The following is a 19,884-nucleotide window of genomic DNA, read 5'->3' as shown; positions in this document are numbered from 1 at the left end:
GATTTTATTAACATCATTTAATGAGTTTTTTTGTTGCTGAGTCATAATGAATAAGTCTGAAATTGAAGGTAGGTAGGTACTTTGTGCATGCCAAGCAAGCAGCAACTAAATCTGCTAATCTTTATCTTCATATATACAGGCATTCTTATGGACGAGATACGTTCCTGAGAACGTCTTAGGGCCGGATTTGTATGCAACTCAGATCCCTGATGAACAGCTCATATATGTAATAATAATAATACTATAATGGTTCATATGTGGCGATAATAATACAATGTAATACTGTAATAATAATAATAATAATAACAACACCCTCCTGTACTGTAATAAAAAGTTACAGAAACTATTGTGCTCTTTCTTTTAATTCAAACAAACAACATAAAAACAAACTCATACAAAAAGTTTAGATAAGAGAGATTTCAAAAAAGAATATTAAAGGTTAACACTCACCTAATGTTGCATCAATGTCTTTCTTACTGGAAGGGGCATTTTTGAAGCAAGAAGGTAGGCTAACATTAATCAGAAGATGATGGAGATGGTGCAGTGGGTGCTTGAGAATCAGGATCAGATTCTGGTGCTAGAGAGGATGGACCTGGTGCTGGAGATTAGGATTTGATTGTGGAGGAGGGGAGCTTACCACTGAAGTCAGTTTCTTGAAAAAAGTATCTAGGGTTGTTTGCACAGCTTTTTTTTTTTTTCATTATAAATGGTCTCGTAGCAGCTGGTGTTCTCACTAACTGCACGGTAAACCTTTGTATACAGCTCAATATTAGGAACTTGCTCCTCCCTTTGTCTCATTAAAGCTTTAATGACACGAAAGGCTTCAACTAATTCTTTTGTTGCAAACTTTCTTGGCTCTGGATCTTCTGATTCTTTGTGTTCTTGTGTTTCTATCAGCTGCTTCTCTATCTCCATAAGGTCTTCATTGGTTAATTCTTCTGAATGGGATTCTATTAAGTCAATGACATGATTTTCATTGATGTCCAATTGCAGTCCATTACCACTATCCACCACTTGTTTACATTTGTGGACGAAACTAGTTCCTGAATTATTAATTTAATTATTAATTATCCTTATGGGGAGCCTGTTCATAAGTGCAGAACACTGTAAGTCGGGTCGACTGTAACCGGGGGACCACCTGTGTGTGTGTGTGTGTGTGTGTGTGTGTGTGTGTGTGTGTGTGTGTGTGTGTGTGTGTGTGTGTGTGTGCATGCGCTATTTTATTTTATTTTACTTTTCTATTTTCAGTTAAGAAATTATTGACTGTTTCAGTTGTCTTATGTTGGCTACTAAGGAGGCTGTCTGTATTAAAGATGCCTATGAAACTTAGGCAGAAATTCTACAAATAAGTTTTAAGATGACTTTTCCTCTGTTTTTATCATTTATTATTATGCAAACTTACGGTATTCCAGTATTGAAACAAATGAAACATTTGGTGGTTGCGTCTAGGGGAGACAATTATTACTTTCTTTTTCTATTGTGAAGTGTATTTTTGTATATTGTTTAGATGCTCTAAAAATGTATTTTACATGTCTCAGTTATGAGACCAAATAAGAATCACATCAACTACATTGTGTAACCAAACTGTTGCTTTGTTTAGTTGTGTTTGAGTGCTTCTTTTTGAAAATATTTCGTATAGAAATTTTCTAGCGGGGAGACCCATTACAGTCCCATCCAGAAGTTTGTGTTTTGTTTTGTTTTTTCCATAAAATATAACCAGAAAATATGTTTCAAAATATATTTGAACATAATTCAAATATGTTTGAGTTAAAATGTGAAACATTGGTAATCATTGAAATAATATCAAACAGGGTATTGCCATGCTTCAGAATCTCTTGTGATTATATTGCCTTAAAGCAAAGAGAATTTTGAATAAATGATGGAAAGTTGATGTGGGGAGGATATAAATAAATATTTGACCAGTTGGTAGGTGGGGGCTGTCTATGATGTTAACTATTGGAATGAAAGGGGGTTTGGGGGATATTAGATTTATGAATTTTAGGGACTCGTATATTTAAAGTAAATTGACATGATAAAGTCAAATTACTTTAAATATGCAGGTCTGTTTTAGGTTTGGTAATTTTAGGCCAAGATGTAACTTCTGATAATTTATACAATTTTTTTTCCTTTTAAGATTGGATAGGATCCCAGTCTATAATCTGATATGTAGAAGCGTCTTTAAGAAGATTACTCATTTTTCTGTTGTAACCTGTTTTTGTCCATTACAACAGTTGTAGAAAACCGGGTGAAATATTAGTACATATTAAAAAATTATTATCTCCCCCCCCCCCCCCACCACACACACACAATAGCATAATATTGTGAAGCACTGTTATGAAAGACTGGTCTGTAATAAACTTTTGTGCTAGACCCATGCTTGTCTTGAGACATTATTTTGTCTTCTTTCCATTCCTAGGAACCTGTCCCACTATAAGACATTCATTTAACAACCATTTATCTAAATCTTACACCCTCTGTCCAAAAAGAAACTAAACTTTTTGAAAATAGAAGAAACTAGTGGTACCACCTGTTGTATCTTTTTTTTTTTTTTTTTGTTGAAAGCAGCAACCTTTGTTAGTGTTGTATCAACTATTTGTGGCATTTGTTTCATTAGAAGCCGAGTTATAGTGACAGTGTGTTTTGACGAACGGTCGGAAAATGAGTTTCAAACAGAAAGCTGCTATTGACTTTTCTGTTAAACTTGTAAAGGTTTTACTGAAATTCTTCAAAAAAGCATAAGGTGATGAATGCTTATCCCGTACTCAAGTTTACGTGTGGTTAAGTGATTTCAAAGTGGTCGTGAGACGCTTGAGGACAACGAAAAGCCAGGCCATCCAAAAAACTGGACTGAGTGAAATTAACATCCAAAAAGTGCATGATGTCATCAAAGAAAACCAGAAATTGTCCGCGAGATTGATTGAAGATGAATTGTGGATTCCGAAATCAACTGTGCACAACATTTTGACCAAGAGTTTGGGCCTTCGTAAATTGAATTCGTGATTTATTCTCCACAAGTTGACCGATGACCAAAAAATGTATCGAATTGAATACTGCAAGGACCTCGTTAAAACCGCTCGTAAGGACTCAAACTTTCTTGAAATGATCGTTACTGGTGACGAAACGTGGTGTTTTGAGTATGAGATTGAAACAAAGTGGCAGAATGCTGAGTGGAGACCACCAGAAGAGGGACATCCTAAAAAAAATCACTTGGAGAAGTCAAAAGTAAAGACAAAGCTGATTTGTTTCTACGATTCCTAGGGCATTATCCACAAAGAATTCGTTCTGCCTGGCCTAACAGTCAATGGTGAGTTTTGTTTTGAAGTGATTGATAGCGAAAATTCGTCATGTACGGCATGAATATTGCGATGCAGGCAGCTGGTCACTTTTGCACGATAATGCACCATCTCATCATTTGAACATTGTGAGACAGATTTTGAGCAAAAACCAAGTTTTTGTGTTAGATCACTTGCCGTATTCACCTCATTTAGCACCCTACAACTTCTTTCTTTTCCCCTGACTTCATTTGCCGATGAAATGAAAGCGATACGACACCATTGGAAACGTTCAAGTGGCAGTAACCATGACCCTCAACAGTATTTCAAAAACCGATAAAAAAAACTCATTTAACGAATTAATTGACTATGCGAAATGCTGTATCGATTTTTTCAATATATTAATAATATATTGAAAAAATATATTATTAATATATAGAAATAATTATTAATATATTGATTGAAATAAATGATTTGAATAATTATAATTGGTCTGTGTTTTATTTTCTATCAAAAATTTGGTTTCTTTTTGGACATAGGGTGTATATACATTCCCTAGAAATATGTGGTGGTATTTCATTTGTTCCCATAACATCTAGCTCCATTAAAACTTAATACACCTTATTCTTTCGCTTCAAATTCCTCTCTCATTTGCCTCACTTTTAGGAGTTGCATCGTCATCATTTACACTAATATGATGCATACACTGACATAGTGCTCATTAAATAATACCATTACATCCTTTGCCATGATCATCTACTATTGCTATTCATCATTATTGCTTCCATAATTTTTCTTACTATTGTTTGTAACATAGACGAATTCCTTTTGAATTTTATTTATTCTGATTAGTCATCTCTGTTTATTATTATGCATTCACACTGTACATTTTGATGAACTTAAAGTAGAGATTAATGGGAGTTGAAAACTAGAGGGAAGAGACCCCTAGGTACAGACTTTATTTGATGGCCGCTCTTTCCAGGAGCCTGTGAAGCAATTTGTATAACAGTTTTCTGCAGTGTTTTTTTTTTTAATTAAAAATTTGTGGTTGTTTATTAGAAATTGATGTATATGTATGTGACTAGGGGTCTCTTCCCTCTAGTTTTCAACTCCCATTAATCTCTACTTGAAGTTCATCAAAATGTACAGTGTGAATGCATAATAATAAACAGAGATGACTAATTAGAATAAATAAAATTCAAAAGGAATTTGTCTATGTTACAAACAATAGTAAGAAATAGAAAATCTGACATGGTAAATTTTCAAATGATTAAATAATTGAAATAGAAAACTGATAAAAAAATTGATCATGTAAGACGAGCATAAGATGAATTAAAATGCACTATTTAAATTTTAAATGATTATCTAATTGCAAAATCACGAAAATAATTAATTTTTAAATATATATTATTAATTTCTTCTATAAAGAGCCACCGACCCCTAGACCGCCCCCAAATGCTTCTGATCCCACTATAGCCCCCCCCCCCTCCTAGAAGGCTTCAGCGCCCACTGGGGGGGGCGGTACCACCCACTTTGGGAATCTATGGTTCATGGTGACAGTCAATTAGATATCTTATTAGGTTCATGGTCTAAATGAATGATATCTAATTGACTGTCACCATGAACCATAGATTCCCACTATAGCCCCCCCCCCCCCCCCAGTGGGCGCTGAAGCCTTCTGGGGGGGGGGGGCTATAGTGGGATCAGAAGCATTTGGGGGCGGTCTAGGGGTCGGTATAGAAGAAATTAATAATATATATTTAAAAATTAATTATTTTCGTGATTTTGCAATTAGATAATCATTTAAAATTTAAATAGTGCATTTTAATTCATCTTATGCTCGTCTTACACGATCAATTTTTTTATCAGTTTTCTATTTCAATTATTTAATCATTTGAAAATTTACCATGTCAGATAGAAATAGATGTCAATTTTCTATGTCAATGAGAAAATAGAGCATGTATATATGTGTGTGTAATAGGTTATGTTTACAGTAGCAAATATATTCGTTATATTTCATTTTAAAATATATATAAAATATATAAAACCACTTTTATATATTATACTGTTTTCTGTGGTTATGTTTTGTAGGTTTGTTGTTTATATCTTGTGTAATTATTCTATTTATTAATTATTATTTATAATTATTCGGACAAAACACGGAAAACTGTTATAATGGGGAGCGTTACAAAATTTATGTCTTGCAAAGTGGGCGGTGGCCCGAAAAAGTTTGTGAACCTATGATTTAGACCATTGTCTTCAATAGTAATGATAAAAAAAGTGAAGAATTTGTAAAGTTAAAGGCAATCCCTGCATTAAAACTGTTAAAATTATATTGACAAGAAAATTGATTTATTACTAATCTTGGATCTAATCATTGTGAAAAGAATATTCATAGATTTAGAATTTTCACATTAGAATATTTGAGACATAACAGGTGATGAAATAATTTGATCTGAAATCAAAGGCGATTGATGGTCAGGCGTTCATAAGCCAACATACTCTTACGAGAAGATATGCTGTAAGAAGGAAATAAATGGTATAATAAAGGTTCTTATGTATAACTGTTACATTTTCTAAATAAGATATATTTCACATCTATAGATGTCTCATAATGAAGTTTGATGATTTGCATGTTTTTTTTTGGAAAAATTCTAGACATAAGGACTTTTCATTTAAATATAAGTTAGCCAAATTTTTTCTCCCAGATATTTCCCATCTCATCTACCATCCCTTGAAAACACAAATCAGTCCAGAACATAGTTGACCAAACAATAAATTGGGGGGGGGGGGGGATAACTGGCATTTTGCAAAAATTGTTTATGAATGCCAAGCGATAAAATTATAGGGACTGAATGTTGATGAAAGTTGATAAATTGTAAAGAAAAAACTCGATTTCATGTATGCTGTAAATTAGTACAGTTAACCTAAATTAGATATCTAATTTATAAATAACATATATATTTATTTATTTATTTTCCATAGACACATTTTATGACACAACCGATGACACAAATTTTGATACTCCTATCGAGACTGGAATACCTGAATTTTCAAATGACCCTGAAGCTCGGGCCAAATTGGAAGAACAGTGGCGAGCAGAGCTAATAAAAGTGAGTTGCAAAATATGAAAACATATGCTTTAATATAAATGGGCTGAAACCTTGTAATTTTTAATATATATTATGCAGTTGCAATGAATAAAATCTGTATTAATTGTAACTAAAGATGTATAGCAACACTCATAATTAAATATCATCATCATAAATTTCTGTCATGTACCCTCAAGAGATGCAGAGGATATGATAGTACTACATGAAAAATTTACATAATTACTAACTTCCTATTTACAATTTTCCTCCAAATCAATCTGTTACCTGTCAAGACTCCAACATTATCAGATCTTATGTTTCTATCGTCTAAGGCACTTTGTACTGTATCAATCCACTTATATCTTGGTCCTCCTCTTGGACTTTTTCCTGCCAACCTGCCAAAAAACACTTGTTTTCCTAATCTTTCCTCGCCCATTCTGTTTAAGTGACCATACCACTTGAGATTAGCTCTGCTAACACATTCCTGGATACTAGCGATGTCAAGTTCTTTCCTAATATCCTCATTTTTAATATGATATTGGCATTGATGCCATCTGTTTGTGCTCCAGATCTTTTTCAGGGCTCTCATATCTACGGTATTTAGTATTTGGTCAAGTGTTTTACTTCTGATCCAACTCTCAGATCCATAAGTTAAAATTAGTTTGACCACTGTCTTGTATACAGCTTATTTAGTGTTCCGACTAATTTCTTTCTTATTTCATATAAATTTATTCAGTTGACTTCCTACCATACCAGCTTTGTTGATTCTGTTGTCTATTTTCATATTTAATTTACCATCTTCACTAAAAATCATGCCTAAGTAGCTGAATCTTCTATTGGTGCTCCATTCACAACGCAGTTGATATCTTCAATGCTTATGAATATTTTCGTTTTCTTGTTATTGTTATTGCTGACCTTCATAACTTATCTCTTACAGTAGTTATTCAATTTTGTCAGGAAGTCTTGCAGACTTGTAGCGGATTTGTTTAGAAGTATAATAGCATCTGCATAAAGTAAACAGCTGAGATTAACGTCTTCAATTTTAATATCAGGTTTAATACTGTTTTCCTTCATAATGTGATCCATATAGATAATAAATAACAGAGGGGATAACGTACATCCTTGTCTGACACCAGATTTAACATTATACCATCTTCCTGTACTTCCATCAATTCTAACTGTTGACTCACAACTCAAATAAAGACAAGTATTGCTTGGTATAATGCCCCATTGACCACATTTAACTGTAGCATATTGAATAGCTTCTCTCTTGGCACCTTCTCATATGCCTTTTCCAGATCTACAAAACTTAAATACAGATCTTTGTTGCAATCCTATGATTTCTCAACTATTTGTCATAAAGTGAAGATCTGATCCTGACAGCCTCTATTTGGCCTGAATCCAGCTTATTCTTCACCAAGCTTTTTTTTCCACAATTCTTCTCAACTGTTTCTCAAGTATACTTGCATAAATCTTAGCAGGAACACTCAGTAGAGAAATACCTCTGTAATTCTCACATTGTTTTAGTTCCCTTTTTATATATGGATACTTTGAGAGCTCTACTACAATCATCAGGAATTCGTCCCTCTGTCTGGGCCCTCTGAACTATGCAGTGGAGCCACTGTAAGACTTTTATACCTCCATACTTAAGCATTTCTGGTCGAATATCATCTACTCCTGCTGCCTTTCCACTTTTCAAGCCTTTGGTGGCTTTTTCTACTTCAAGTATCGATATGTATTCCTGACTATGCCTATTGAGTGTTTATTACCACTGTGCTGTCATCACTTCTTTTCTCATTTAGCAATTTTTCAAAGTAATTACTGCATACTTCAAGGTTATCTTTTTCTCCAGTTTTCATCTTTAATTGCTTTTACAGCACTCTTCCCTCCATTTCTAAGCTTCTTCAAAAACCTCCAGAATATCTTGCCACATGGCAAAGAAATGGAGCTAGCTGAAGAATTAGATAAGTACCAGATCGACATAATATGGGAGACTGAAACAAAAAAGACAAAACTGGTGAGATCTTTCTGAGCAAAATACAAAATGTTATATTCAGGTAATGACAATCAAGGAAAAGGAGTAGCAGCCATAGTATTCAACACTAAATACAAGTTAATCTTGAATGGCAAGCAATCTCAAATACAGTGATCTGGACAGATATCAGAATGGGAAACTAGACAATGTGACTTGTGTCTATGGTCCCACAGAGGGTTCTACTAAGGTAGAACTGGAGGAATTTTTTGAGACTGTAGAGAAAAGCAGCCGACAGAGAAAAGGAAAAGTTGGTCCTTGTTGGGGATCTAAATAGCAGAGTAGGAAATGATTGTCATACAAAAACATTTTAGGAAAATTTGGAGAAAAGAGCAAAGCTATTAATAATGGCAAATACATGTTGGATTTCTGCTCAGGACATGGACTGGTTTTTACTAACACCATGTTCCAACATAAAAATGTGCACAAATTCACATGGAGAGAAGAGGCAAGGAACAAGAAAAGTCTCATTGACTATGTTATTGTTGATAGTGATTTTTCTCCTTGGTGCAGGACACCGGAGTGTATAGAGGATTTAAAATTGGAAGTGATCACTATTTAGTCTTGAGCAGGATAAAATTGAATTTCATATTGAAAAGAATAACATGTAAGAAAGTTTTAAAGCGAATAAAAGTTGAGCAGCTCTCAGATGTGAACTGTAGACTAAAAGACACAAAGATTATTGAAGAAAAAATGAAAGAGTTTGAGAACAGGAACAAAACATTGGAGATTCCTTGAAGAAAACCCTGATTGATTCTGCCAGAGAGGCATGTGGTGAGGTTGTCTGCAAGGATAAAAAAAATCAGAACTCCTTGGTGGACACAGGAAGTTAAAGAGGCAGTGAAGGAAAAGAAGAAAGCATATCAAAAGTTGCAAATAAGTCAGCTGTTGCTCTTAAAGAATACAGAGACAAATGCAAGAATGCTAAGCACTGTGCAAAACTAGCTAAACAAAAGTATGGGAGGACTTTGGCAAGAACATGGAAAATAAATATCAAGAAGGTGATAAGATATTCTGGAGGTTGTTGAAGAAGCTTAGAAATGGAGGTAAGGCGTTAAAAGTGCTGTAGTGCTGTAAATGGAGTTTGAGATGATAAAGGTGGCATGAAAACAAGAGAAAAAGATATCCTTGAAGTATAGAGTAATTACTTCGAAAAATCGCTAAATGAAACAAGCAGTGATAGCACAGTGTTCAAAAACACTCAACAGGCATACAGACAGGAATACATATCCATACTTGAAGTAGAAAACGCCATCAAAGGTTTGAAATGTGGAAAGGCAGCAGGAGTAGATGATATTTGACCAGAAATACTGAAGTATGGTGGTATAAAAGTCTTACAGTGGCTGCACTGCATAGTTCAGAAAGCCTGGACAGGGGGACGAATTCCCGATGATTGGAGTAGAGCTCTAATAGTACCCATATATAAAAAGGGAAATAAAACTGAATGTGAGAAGTACAGAGCTATTTCCCTGAGTGTTCCTGGTAAGATCTATGCAAGTATACTTGAGAAACGGTTGAGAATAATTGTGGAAGATAAGCTTGGAGAAGAACAAGCTGGATTCAGACCAAATAGAGGCTCTCAGGATCAGATCTTCACTTTACGACAAATAGTTGAGAAAGCATGGGAATATAACAAAGATCTGTATTTAAGTTTTGTCGATCTGGAAAAGGCATATGACAAGGTGCCAAGAGAGAAGCTATTCAATACGCTACAATTATATGGTGTCAATGGGGCATTATATCAAGCAATACTTAGTCTGTATTTGAGTTGTAAGTCAGCAGTTAGAATTCAAGGAAGTACTGGATGATGGTTTAATGTTAAATCTGGTGTGAGACAAGGATTATCACCTCTGTTATTCATTATATCTATGGATCACATTATGAAGGAAAGTGGTATTAAACATGATATCAGAATTGGAAATGTTAATGTCAGCTCTTTGCTTTATGTGGACGATGTTATAATTCTAAATAAATGCGCTACAAGTTTGCAAGATTCCCTGACTAAATTGAAGAACTGTTGTAATAGATATGGTATGAAGGTCAGTATTAGAAAGACAAAGACAATGAAAATAGCTAGAATTGTTGAAAATGTCAACTGTGTTGTGAACAGGGAACCTGTTGAACAAGTAAAACATTTCAGCTACTTAGGCACGATTTTTACTGAAGATGGTAAGTTAAATATGGAAATAGACAACCGAATCAACAAGGCTGGTATGGTAGGCAGTCAATTGAATAAATTCATATGGAATAAGAGAGAAATTAGTCGGAACACTAAATAAGCTGTATACAAGACAGTGTTCCAACCAGTTTTAACTTATGGATCTGAGAGCTGAGTCAGAAGTAAAACACTTGACCAAAGACTAGAGACCGCATATATGAGAGTCCTAGAAAGATTAGAGGTGTGAACAGATGGCATCAATGGCAATATCATATTAAAAACGAGGATATTATGAAAGAACGTGACATTGTCAGCATCCAGGAATGCATTAGCAGAGATAATCTCAGGTGGTATGGTCACTTAAAGAGAATGGGCAAAGAAAGATTAGCAAAACAAGTCTTCTCTGCCAGGTTGGCAGAATAACGACCCAGAGAAAGACCAAGATATAGGTGGATTGATACAGTAAAAGTGCCTTAGACGATAGAAATATAAGATCTGATAATGTTGAAGTCTTGACACGTAACTGACTGATTGAGAGTACAAGTCAGGAATTTGAGGATGATGACATTTGTCTCTGTATTCTCTAAGAGCACAAGCTGATTTATTTGCCCATAACTTTATGTATTCAACATGGAAGACTGATTTTTCTATCCTTGCAGACAACCTCACCACATGCCTCTCTGGCTGAATCAGTCAGTATTTTCTTCACAGCTTGCCACTGAATCTCCAAGGTTTGGTTCCTGTTCTCAAACTCTTTTATTTTTTCTTGAATAATGTTTGTGTATGTTTGTCTACAGTTCACATCTGAGAGCTGCTTAAGTCTTATTCACTTTAAAACTTTTTTTATGTTCTTCTTTTCAATATGAAATTCAATTTTATCCATGCTCAAGACTAAATAGTGATCACTTCCAATTTTAAATCCTCTGTACACTCTGGTGTCCTGCAGTAAGGAGAAAATATCACTATCAACAATAACATAGTCAATGAGACTTTTCTTATTCCTTGCCTCTTCTCTCCATGTGTATTTGTGCAGATTTTTATGTTGGAATATGGTTAGTAATAATCAATCCATGTCTGCAGCAGAAATCCAACAGGTATTGCCATTATTATTAGCTTTGCTCTTTTCTCCAAATTTTCCCAAAATATTTTTGTCATCAACTTCAAATTCCTGACATGTACCCTCAAGGGGTGTACAGGATATGATAGTACTACATGAAAAATTTACATCATTACTAACTTTCTATCTACAATTTTCCTCTAAATCAGTCTGTTATTTGTCAAGACTCCAACATTGTCAGATCTTATATTTCTATCGTCTAAGGCACTTTGTACCGTATCAATCCACCTATATCTTGTTCTTCCTCTGGGTCATTTTTGGGTTCGTTTCCCATCGTGGGATTCGAACCCACAGTCTCTTGCCTGGAGAACAGATACGCTAACCACTGGCCAACCAAATTAATCAAAATAGAAAAAAAAAATTCTAGCCTACCAATGATATGAACATACTATAGGTTTATGAAAATCTTTCATGGGGTGTGAGCCTCATTAGGGGATGGAGTTTAGGTACATTAGTTCAGTTGAATACGAGTTGGATAATCCATTTTGATTATCTGATTAGAGAAGAAAAATGCATAAGTGGGGAGGGGGGAAGAGTTTAATGCAAAATAATGATACTATTCAGCAAAATTTGTTTCAGAATTTTTTAGGTTATCTATATGATTTTTTTATTTTTATTTTTATTCTGATTACAAAAATTAAAACATCTTTTCTGTCACCTGAATTTTTGAGCAATATATGAATTTTGATTTTCGCAAAACATTTTTCCTTCAAGACTCACTCATTCATTCACTGATGCTTGTGTTTGATTAGGATATCCATATGAGGAATTTACTTTTACATTTCAAATGCAAATGGTCATTTTTTGAATGACTTTATTCATTGACAGAATCTTGTTCAACATCTAAGTAGACTAGTAACCTGAATTTGTAAAATCAGTCTGAATGTTTCTCTGCTCGATAGAAATGCTGTAAATTTTTTTCCTCATGAAAAAACAAAATGCTCTCTAATATAGGCTTTAAATGGAAGCTCTTGGTTTAGCATAAGCCAAACAAATAGCACCTATTTGTTGATTTCTTGAATCTGACTTTGTAATCTCGATTTCTCCATAATGAAAATAAATATCCTTCAGCTCAAAGTGTATGCGTGAACACACACACACACACACACACATGCATTTTTTTTAATGTTAATTCCATCCACAGAAAGTAGGAAATATGCCTTACAATAACTTGTCTCTTGTGTTAGATTATTTGCTTCCCCCATATTTGATCTCTCGAACTAGATACCAAACATGGAACTGGTTTTCAAGCTACTTCCCAGTTACAATAAATAGTAGTGATCTTACATTGGATGATGAAAATCATACACTTCCTAAAGATGTCAGCATACTTCCATGTCTCAGTGGGATTTGAACTTGCATCCTATTGGTTGGAGAGATGTTATTCACTTGTCTAACCAAGTCAGCATTTGTACATCCATTCTACTTATTCCTATGAAGAAATTATATGGCTGTATAATCCTTCCTGTGGAACATGTCCAGTATGATAATCTTGATATGATTGTGGAGACTTCAGATTTCACTTGTCTTCAGTTACAGTTAGCTTACAAATCTGTTTTTTTCCTCAATGAATGAAACAATTTTGTAGATTAAAGGAATTAAGAGTAATCGTAAACAAATATTTTGTTTTGAATGTGTTCAAAACAAAATATTTTGGGGGGGGGGGGGTAATGATAATGAACCATGTTATTAATCTGTCAACAGCTTGTTTGCTCCCTTCCCTCTCTATACTAAATGCAGTTTATTGAAAAATTCTCTTAAAGCTGTAAATTAGAATGACAGTTTGGTAACTCTACTCCCAAGGATCAGTAAAGTCAGCTAAAGAAACAATATTTTAATATCAGTGGAAGTTAGTAAGTTCAAAAATCACAAGTTGAGCTATTGCTTATGGATCATTGCTAGATAACTGGAATGAGCCCTCCACATAACCTTTTATGGAATGTGGAGTTTATGGACTTTGAATTTCTGACCTAATATCCATCTTCACATTCTCATAGTGCATCTTAGTAGTTATCTATCTGAATACTGAATGAACTAAGAAGCAATGGCAATTTGGTATTTAATTGACCAGATTGGATTTTGTATTGGCTTAAATCAAAACAAAATGAAAGAATATCATGCTAGGGTATCACCCAGGTAAACAAATCTTCAGCTGTTTTCATTAAGGAACCAGGACAGATAGTGAAAATTCAGGTACTGGAACAAACTCCAACTCATCAACACCAGAAAATAAGCATCATTAGTATAAGAAGTACGAACAGAAAAGAAGTGGAACTAGTAGAAGAATTAGAGAAGCACCACATCAACATAATTAGTGTTATCAAAAGAAAGAAAAGAAAAACAGGTGAGATTCTTCTAAATAACAACTACAAGAGGTTATATTCAGGTAGTAGTGACCAAAAAAAAGGAAAGAGTAACCATAATATTCAACACCAAACTTAAAGATAATCTTGAATTGCAGGCAGTTTCAAATAGTCCTATGTTTATGCATCAAAATATGGAATTGGGCACTGTGGTCCTACAGAAGCTTCTACAAAGGAAGAAGTGGAGGAATTTGAGTTTGTAGATAGAGAGAGAGAGCACCATGTACAATGGAACTATGCATTCCATCAATTCCTGTGGTATTATTACTGGGCTGAGACTCAAGTTATTCAAACATATGAAAGGCCTAGCCAGTTTGGCTGAACATTCCTTATGCAAATGGGCTGATATTTCATCTGTCTCTATAGACAAATTCTTATCCAGGTTATGCAACAATTTCATATTGAAAAGGAAAATACAAGTGGAGCAACCTTCAGAGGCAAATTCTGGATTAAAATATACAAATATGATTTTTTTAAAAATGAAAATGTTTAAAAACAAGCAACAAGTATTGGAGATTCTGTAGAAAACATTGACTCAACCAGGGACGCATACAGTGATAAAAGTATTAAAAATTCCTAGCAAGTAAGTCAGCATGTGCTCTGACAGAATACAGGGAAAATGTAAACAAGCATAATAGTGTGTAAAAGTAGCTAAATAAAAATCTTGGGATGAGTTTGGTAAGAATGTAGAAGTAAATATCAGGAAGGTGCCTCTAGAACATTTTACAACCTTAGCAATATTTATCTTCTATATTCTTACCAAAATCTTCCCAAGATAAATATATATAAAGATATATATAAAGAAAGAGATATATTAGATGTCTGAAGTGATTACTTGGCAAGAAGTCACAGAACAGTGGTGGAAAACATTCAAGAGGAATGCACTCGGGAATACATATATTTGAGGCAGGGGAAAAAAAAAAACATCATAAACCTGAGATGCTTAAATGTGGAGGTATAAAAGTTTCTATACTTGCTTCACTGCATAATTGAGAAGGCCTGGTATTTTCCATAGATTAGAATAGAGCTTTCATAGTGCTATCTCTAAAAATAGAAATAAAAGTGAATATATTTCATAATGAGCATTCAAGGTAAGATTTATGCAAGCATACTTGAGAAGAGGATAAAAAAAATTATAGAAGATAAACTTGGAGAGAACCAGCTGAGTTCAAACCAAATAGGGATTGTCAGAATCATCTTTTCACTTTAAGGCGAGTAGTTAAGAATCAGTCCGTGCGGTTAGCCTAGTGGCTGTGCGCACGCATATACCTGGGGAAGGAGTGTCCTAGGTTCGATTCCCATTGGTGACGTGAGAAGCTGAAGGATCTTCCTCAACCATAGCCAAGTTAGCCGGACATGGACAGTAGAGTTTTTTCCCAGTTTATCCTGGGTTTTTCATCCCACAAAGCAGGCAAACCGGCCTTGAGAACTCAACACTGCAGGACATAGCATACATGGGGTGTAGGGCTGATCACCTTATGCTGCGAATGGTTTGAGGTCCGATGATTAATAAAATCTCGACACCGTAAGGTAAAAGAGAGCAAAAGGAAAATGATGAATGAGTTAAAAATCATCACATTTTATATGGATTTGTATTTAAGTATTGTAGATCTAAAAAAAATGTGAATAGTTTAAAGTATGTTATCACATGCCTTAAACTATTCGAAATGCTTCATTTATATGAAGCATTTTGAAAATCTGGATTGTGATAGGCACAAATAAGTCTTAATGTCCAGTTCTCTATTTTGATTTTCCACATCACTTTACTTGATATTTTCTGCCATTTAAGATTATTAAGGTTGAACCATAGCTACTCCTGCCTTTCTCTGATCATTACTACATGAATGTAACATCTGGTATGTGTTATTTAGAAGAGTCTTACCTGTTTGTTTTGTTTCACTAATACCAGTTATGTCAAACTAGCAATTCCAATTTCACTTAATTTCCATTTATACTTCTTGCATTGATGGTGCTTGTCTTGAATCAAAGTTAAAACACAAGATGAGGAATGACATTATTATTGCTTTAGTTGCACAGAGGACTTAGCTGATATATAAGTTTGCTTTATAACTGTTTATTTCAATTTGTACTGAGCAGTTTGGAAAGCTGAATTTCAAAGATTTATGCACTGCTCTCTGTAAAGAAAAATCCTAGGACTACAGAATTTTAAGCATTCTTTGAACTAGTATTATGAATAAACCATAATCAAAACTTAATTTAGAATACTCAGTAATGGTTTTTGAGCTTGGACATTTGATTAGTTTATTAAATAATTGATTCATAAAAATATTGATCTTGAATCAATTTCTTCAAGAACATACAAAATGCCCTGTGTAATTAAACAAAATTAGCATAAAAATATTGATTGTCACACAGTATTTATGTGTAGAAAATAATTGACCATTTCATCTCACTTATCAGTAACCTATTATTATTGAAGATAATAAAATTCATGTATATAAGCATGTGTAGTCCTGTAGAAAAGGTATTTGCATTCATAGTACTAGGTCAACTGAAGAAATGCTGTTCTAAGTTTGGTTCTAGTTGCTGATTTGGGAATTTTTTCTAAGCTTTTCATTGACTGATTCCTAGCACGGGCAGGTAGGGTTCTTCCTCCCAGAAACTCAGGAAAATCGACCATAGGATTTGTGCTGTTCCATACAATAATATGTAGCATTAGGGTAATGGGCTGTGAGATGGCACCGGTTATCTGCGATACTCTCTTCCTGGGGCCAATTAAAATTACTGATAGTCTTGGGCCAGCTATCTGATTTGTTGAGGGTGAAGATTGACTGTCCTTCCCCCATCCAGTTTCCTAGTTAGAGGTTTAAAAAACTCGACCCCAAAGGGAATAGGCGAAGGCCTATTCCTTTTGAGGAATAAAAGAGTTAGCATATTATTATTATTTTTAGTTCATATATTACAGTATGGAAGTATACCTTATTTTGCCGTACCATTAACAACAAATTGAAATTATGTGATACAGGAAGGATAGAAATAAAATATTTTGTATGCATTTAGTCTATCTAATATCACTAACATTTGAGTTACCTAGAATACTGCAAGGAGTTAAGTTTCTTACTTTAGGTAACTAACTTTGAGATTATTATCATTATCAGACCTCCATGGAGTCAAGAGACTCATCGGTAGGTCCCACTCTCACACGCACAGCTCACCCTACCTTAAATGCATTTACTGTCTCTGCTCTCATCACTGTCAGGTGATGCATTCCAATTGCCCACCACTCTCCATGCAAAAAATTGACTTCTCGTCCCCTGCTCACACTCTTATACAGCTTCCAGTAATGGCCTCTGCCTCTTGTTTTCCCCCTGTCTCCTGACATTTAATGAAAAATCTCATTCACATTAATCTGATAATTACCCATTACCAACTTTTGTCTTCATCATGTGTCCCCCTCCCCCCATCTTTCTTCTATCCATTAGGCTCTGCAGTTTGCATTCTCTCAGTTCCTCATACTCCATATTCCAGAGACCAGAAACCAACTTTAGTTAATCAGCTCTGAACCCTCTCCGACAACCCATCCTTTTGAAACCAGGTGAAAACCAAATCTGTGCACAGTAATCCATATGATCAACACTTTGTACACTGGAATCATAACATCCCTAATTTGACATATCAATGTTCTCTGCACCATTCCCATAATCTGCTGTGTTGTCCGAATAATTTTAGTAAAATGTCCACAAAATTTCAAGCCTCTGTCTACCATTACTCCCCCCCCCAGATCTTTCATCTCCACCTCTAAGATATCCTCACCAATCCCATCTTTGCTTCTTCAATGTTATACTTTGCCACATTAAACTGACATCCCCCATATACAGGGTGTTCGGGATAAATTTGACAGTTTCGTAAGGAAAAAGAAAATCTTCTTTGTATCTATTAAATTTTATGAATTGACAAAAAAACATTACAGGCAGAGTTAATTACAATACTATCAACAAGATTTACTCAAAATAACCACCATTAGCATCGATCACAGCTTCAATTCTGCTTCGGAACCTCGAACAAGCTGATGCTACAGTCTCCCTGGGAAGGGCCGCAAAAACTGTTTTAATTTTATCCATTAACTGGGCTTTTGTATTACTGGAAGTGCGATTGGTGTCTTTTTCAACTGCGCCCCATACAAAATAATCCATGGGGTTAAGGTCTGGGGAGTTTGGAGGCCAAACATTTGGACTGGTGAAGTCGTAGAAATTTTCAGACAACCATTTTTGACTTTTCCCAGAGGTGTGGCAAGGGGCCGAATCCTGCTGCCATACATACGGCCTACCATTGGCTACCCTTGTTATCCAGGGCTTGACTACAGTTAGCAACTCCACGAACAAAGCCCGAATTCCAATGCCAGGGTTCTTCAACACCTGTTCCTGCAGATTTGCGAGGAATTCTGCTGTACGAACGCAATCAGATCGTCTGCTAGGGATCTTTCTTCTTGCTACATCCTCGTAGTCACCATTGCAAGTCTCTAGTTCATGCCTGATTGTTTTTACTGTATTCAGGGAGCATTGGGCAGCAGTCGTAATATCCTTATTTTGATGGCGGGCACGAATCATCATGATACAAGTTATTCTCTTCCATGATTCAGGTGGGTTCCAGCTATCCATCCTTTCTGACATCTTGTATATGAATGAAGAAGGGTCCAAACTTTTAAATGAAGAGAAGTGTGTGTTAATACATGTAACTTACGGAAAAATATAATTAATTATAAATATGTCAAATTTATCCCGAACACCCTGTACTTGCCCATTTAAACAGTATTCAAGTCCTCTGGATGGGCTACATCTTCTCTACTCATAATTCTCCCCAACTTTGCATCATCTGCAAATAACTGTATATTGCCATTTAAGAATTTTCCAAGTATATAAAAATTAAACAAAACTGGCTGCAAAACAGATCCCTAGGTCACACCACTAGTGACTTCCCTCTTCTGTGATATCACTCCTCCACACACAATCTGCTAAATACCTATCAGACAGCCAATCCAACATAATCTACTATTCAACCTCATCTGTTCAAATTTGACCACTAGCTTGTCATGTGGCAACTTATCAAAAGCCTTTGCAAAATCTAAATATACTAAGATATATGCATCTCCAGTGTAGTCGTCACCTTGTCACCTATTTATAATCAGATTGCTATAACATGATCTTCCTTTAGCAAACCCATACTGTCCGTTAAAGAGAATTCTGCTGCTGTCAACCCAGTTCTGAATCCTTGTTCTCACTTGCTTCTCCAACACCTTGACCACAATTCCAGACAAGCAGACTGGCCTATAATTCATATCGTTAGTCTTATCATCCCATTCATGAAGCGGAACAATTTTGCCTTCTTTCCACTCCTTTGGAACAACTTGAGCCAATCTAAGACTCATGTTAAAAAGGTAAGTTAAAGCTGCTGTTAACTAACTGAAACATTTCCTCAAGACACACGGTGATATACCATCAAGTCCCATAGCCTTGCTGACACCAAGTTTACTCAATTCCTCATATACCTCCTGCTCACTTACCATCAGTGGTTCTTCCACCCTTCCCACTGCTCTTAATTTCTGCATTATGTTACTTTCATAAGGATGGAATATATTAATGAATTGCTCATTTATCACTTCAACTATACCTCCTAGGTGTTCATCATTCTCCCATTATTATTGTCTACATCTTCCTATAATCATTTTTTCTTCTACCAGCCACATATCAAATAAACTCCCTAGGATTTCCCTTACCAAGTGAGTTGCCTTCCTTGCTTTCTCTTTGTACTCATGTAACTGATTATTGCCACTCATCTTGTGCTGCCTGCACAATGCCTTTTGCTTTGAGATTGCATGCTTTGCCTCTTCAG

At 35.1% G+C, this 19,884-nt stretch overlaps 1 protein-coding gene across 2 annotated transcripts in view; it reads left to right on the top strand.

The window, feature by feature from the left end:
• Nucleotides 1-19,884, top strand: part of LOC150107038 (tumor protein D52-like) — a 127,383-nt gene that overhangs the window by 38,074 nt on the left and 69,425 nt on the right. For both annotated transcript variants that reach the window (XM_090393393.1, XM_090393392.1), the window contains exon 2: nt 6,258-6,385. In XM_090393393.1, the coding sequence (XP_090249519.1) occupies nt 6,258-6,385 (128 nt within the window). The remainder of the gene's footprint in view (nt 1-6,257; nt 6,386-19,884) is intronic.

The sequence above is a fragment of the Typopeltis vanoorti genome, chromosome 5 (assembly GCF_054136105.1).
Source record: "Typopeltis vanoorti isolate ZY-2024b chromosome 5, IOZ_Tvanoo_1.0, whole genome shotgun sequence".
NCBI classification, from domain to species: domain Eukaryota; kingdom Metazoa; phylum Arthropoda; class Arachnida; order Uropygi; family Thelyphonidae; genus Typopeltis; species Typopeltis vanoorti.
The sequence above is the reverse complement of the archived record's forward strand: the minus strand, read 5'-3'. Positions and strand labels throughout refer to the sequence as shown.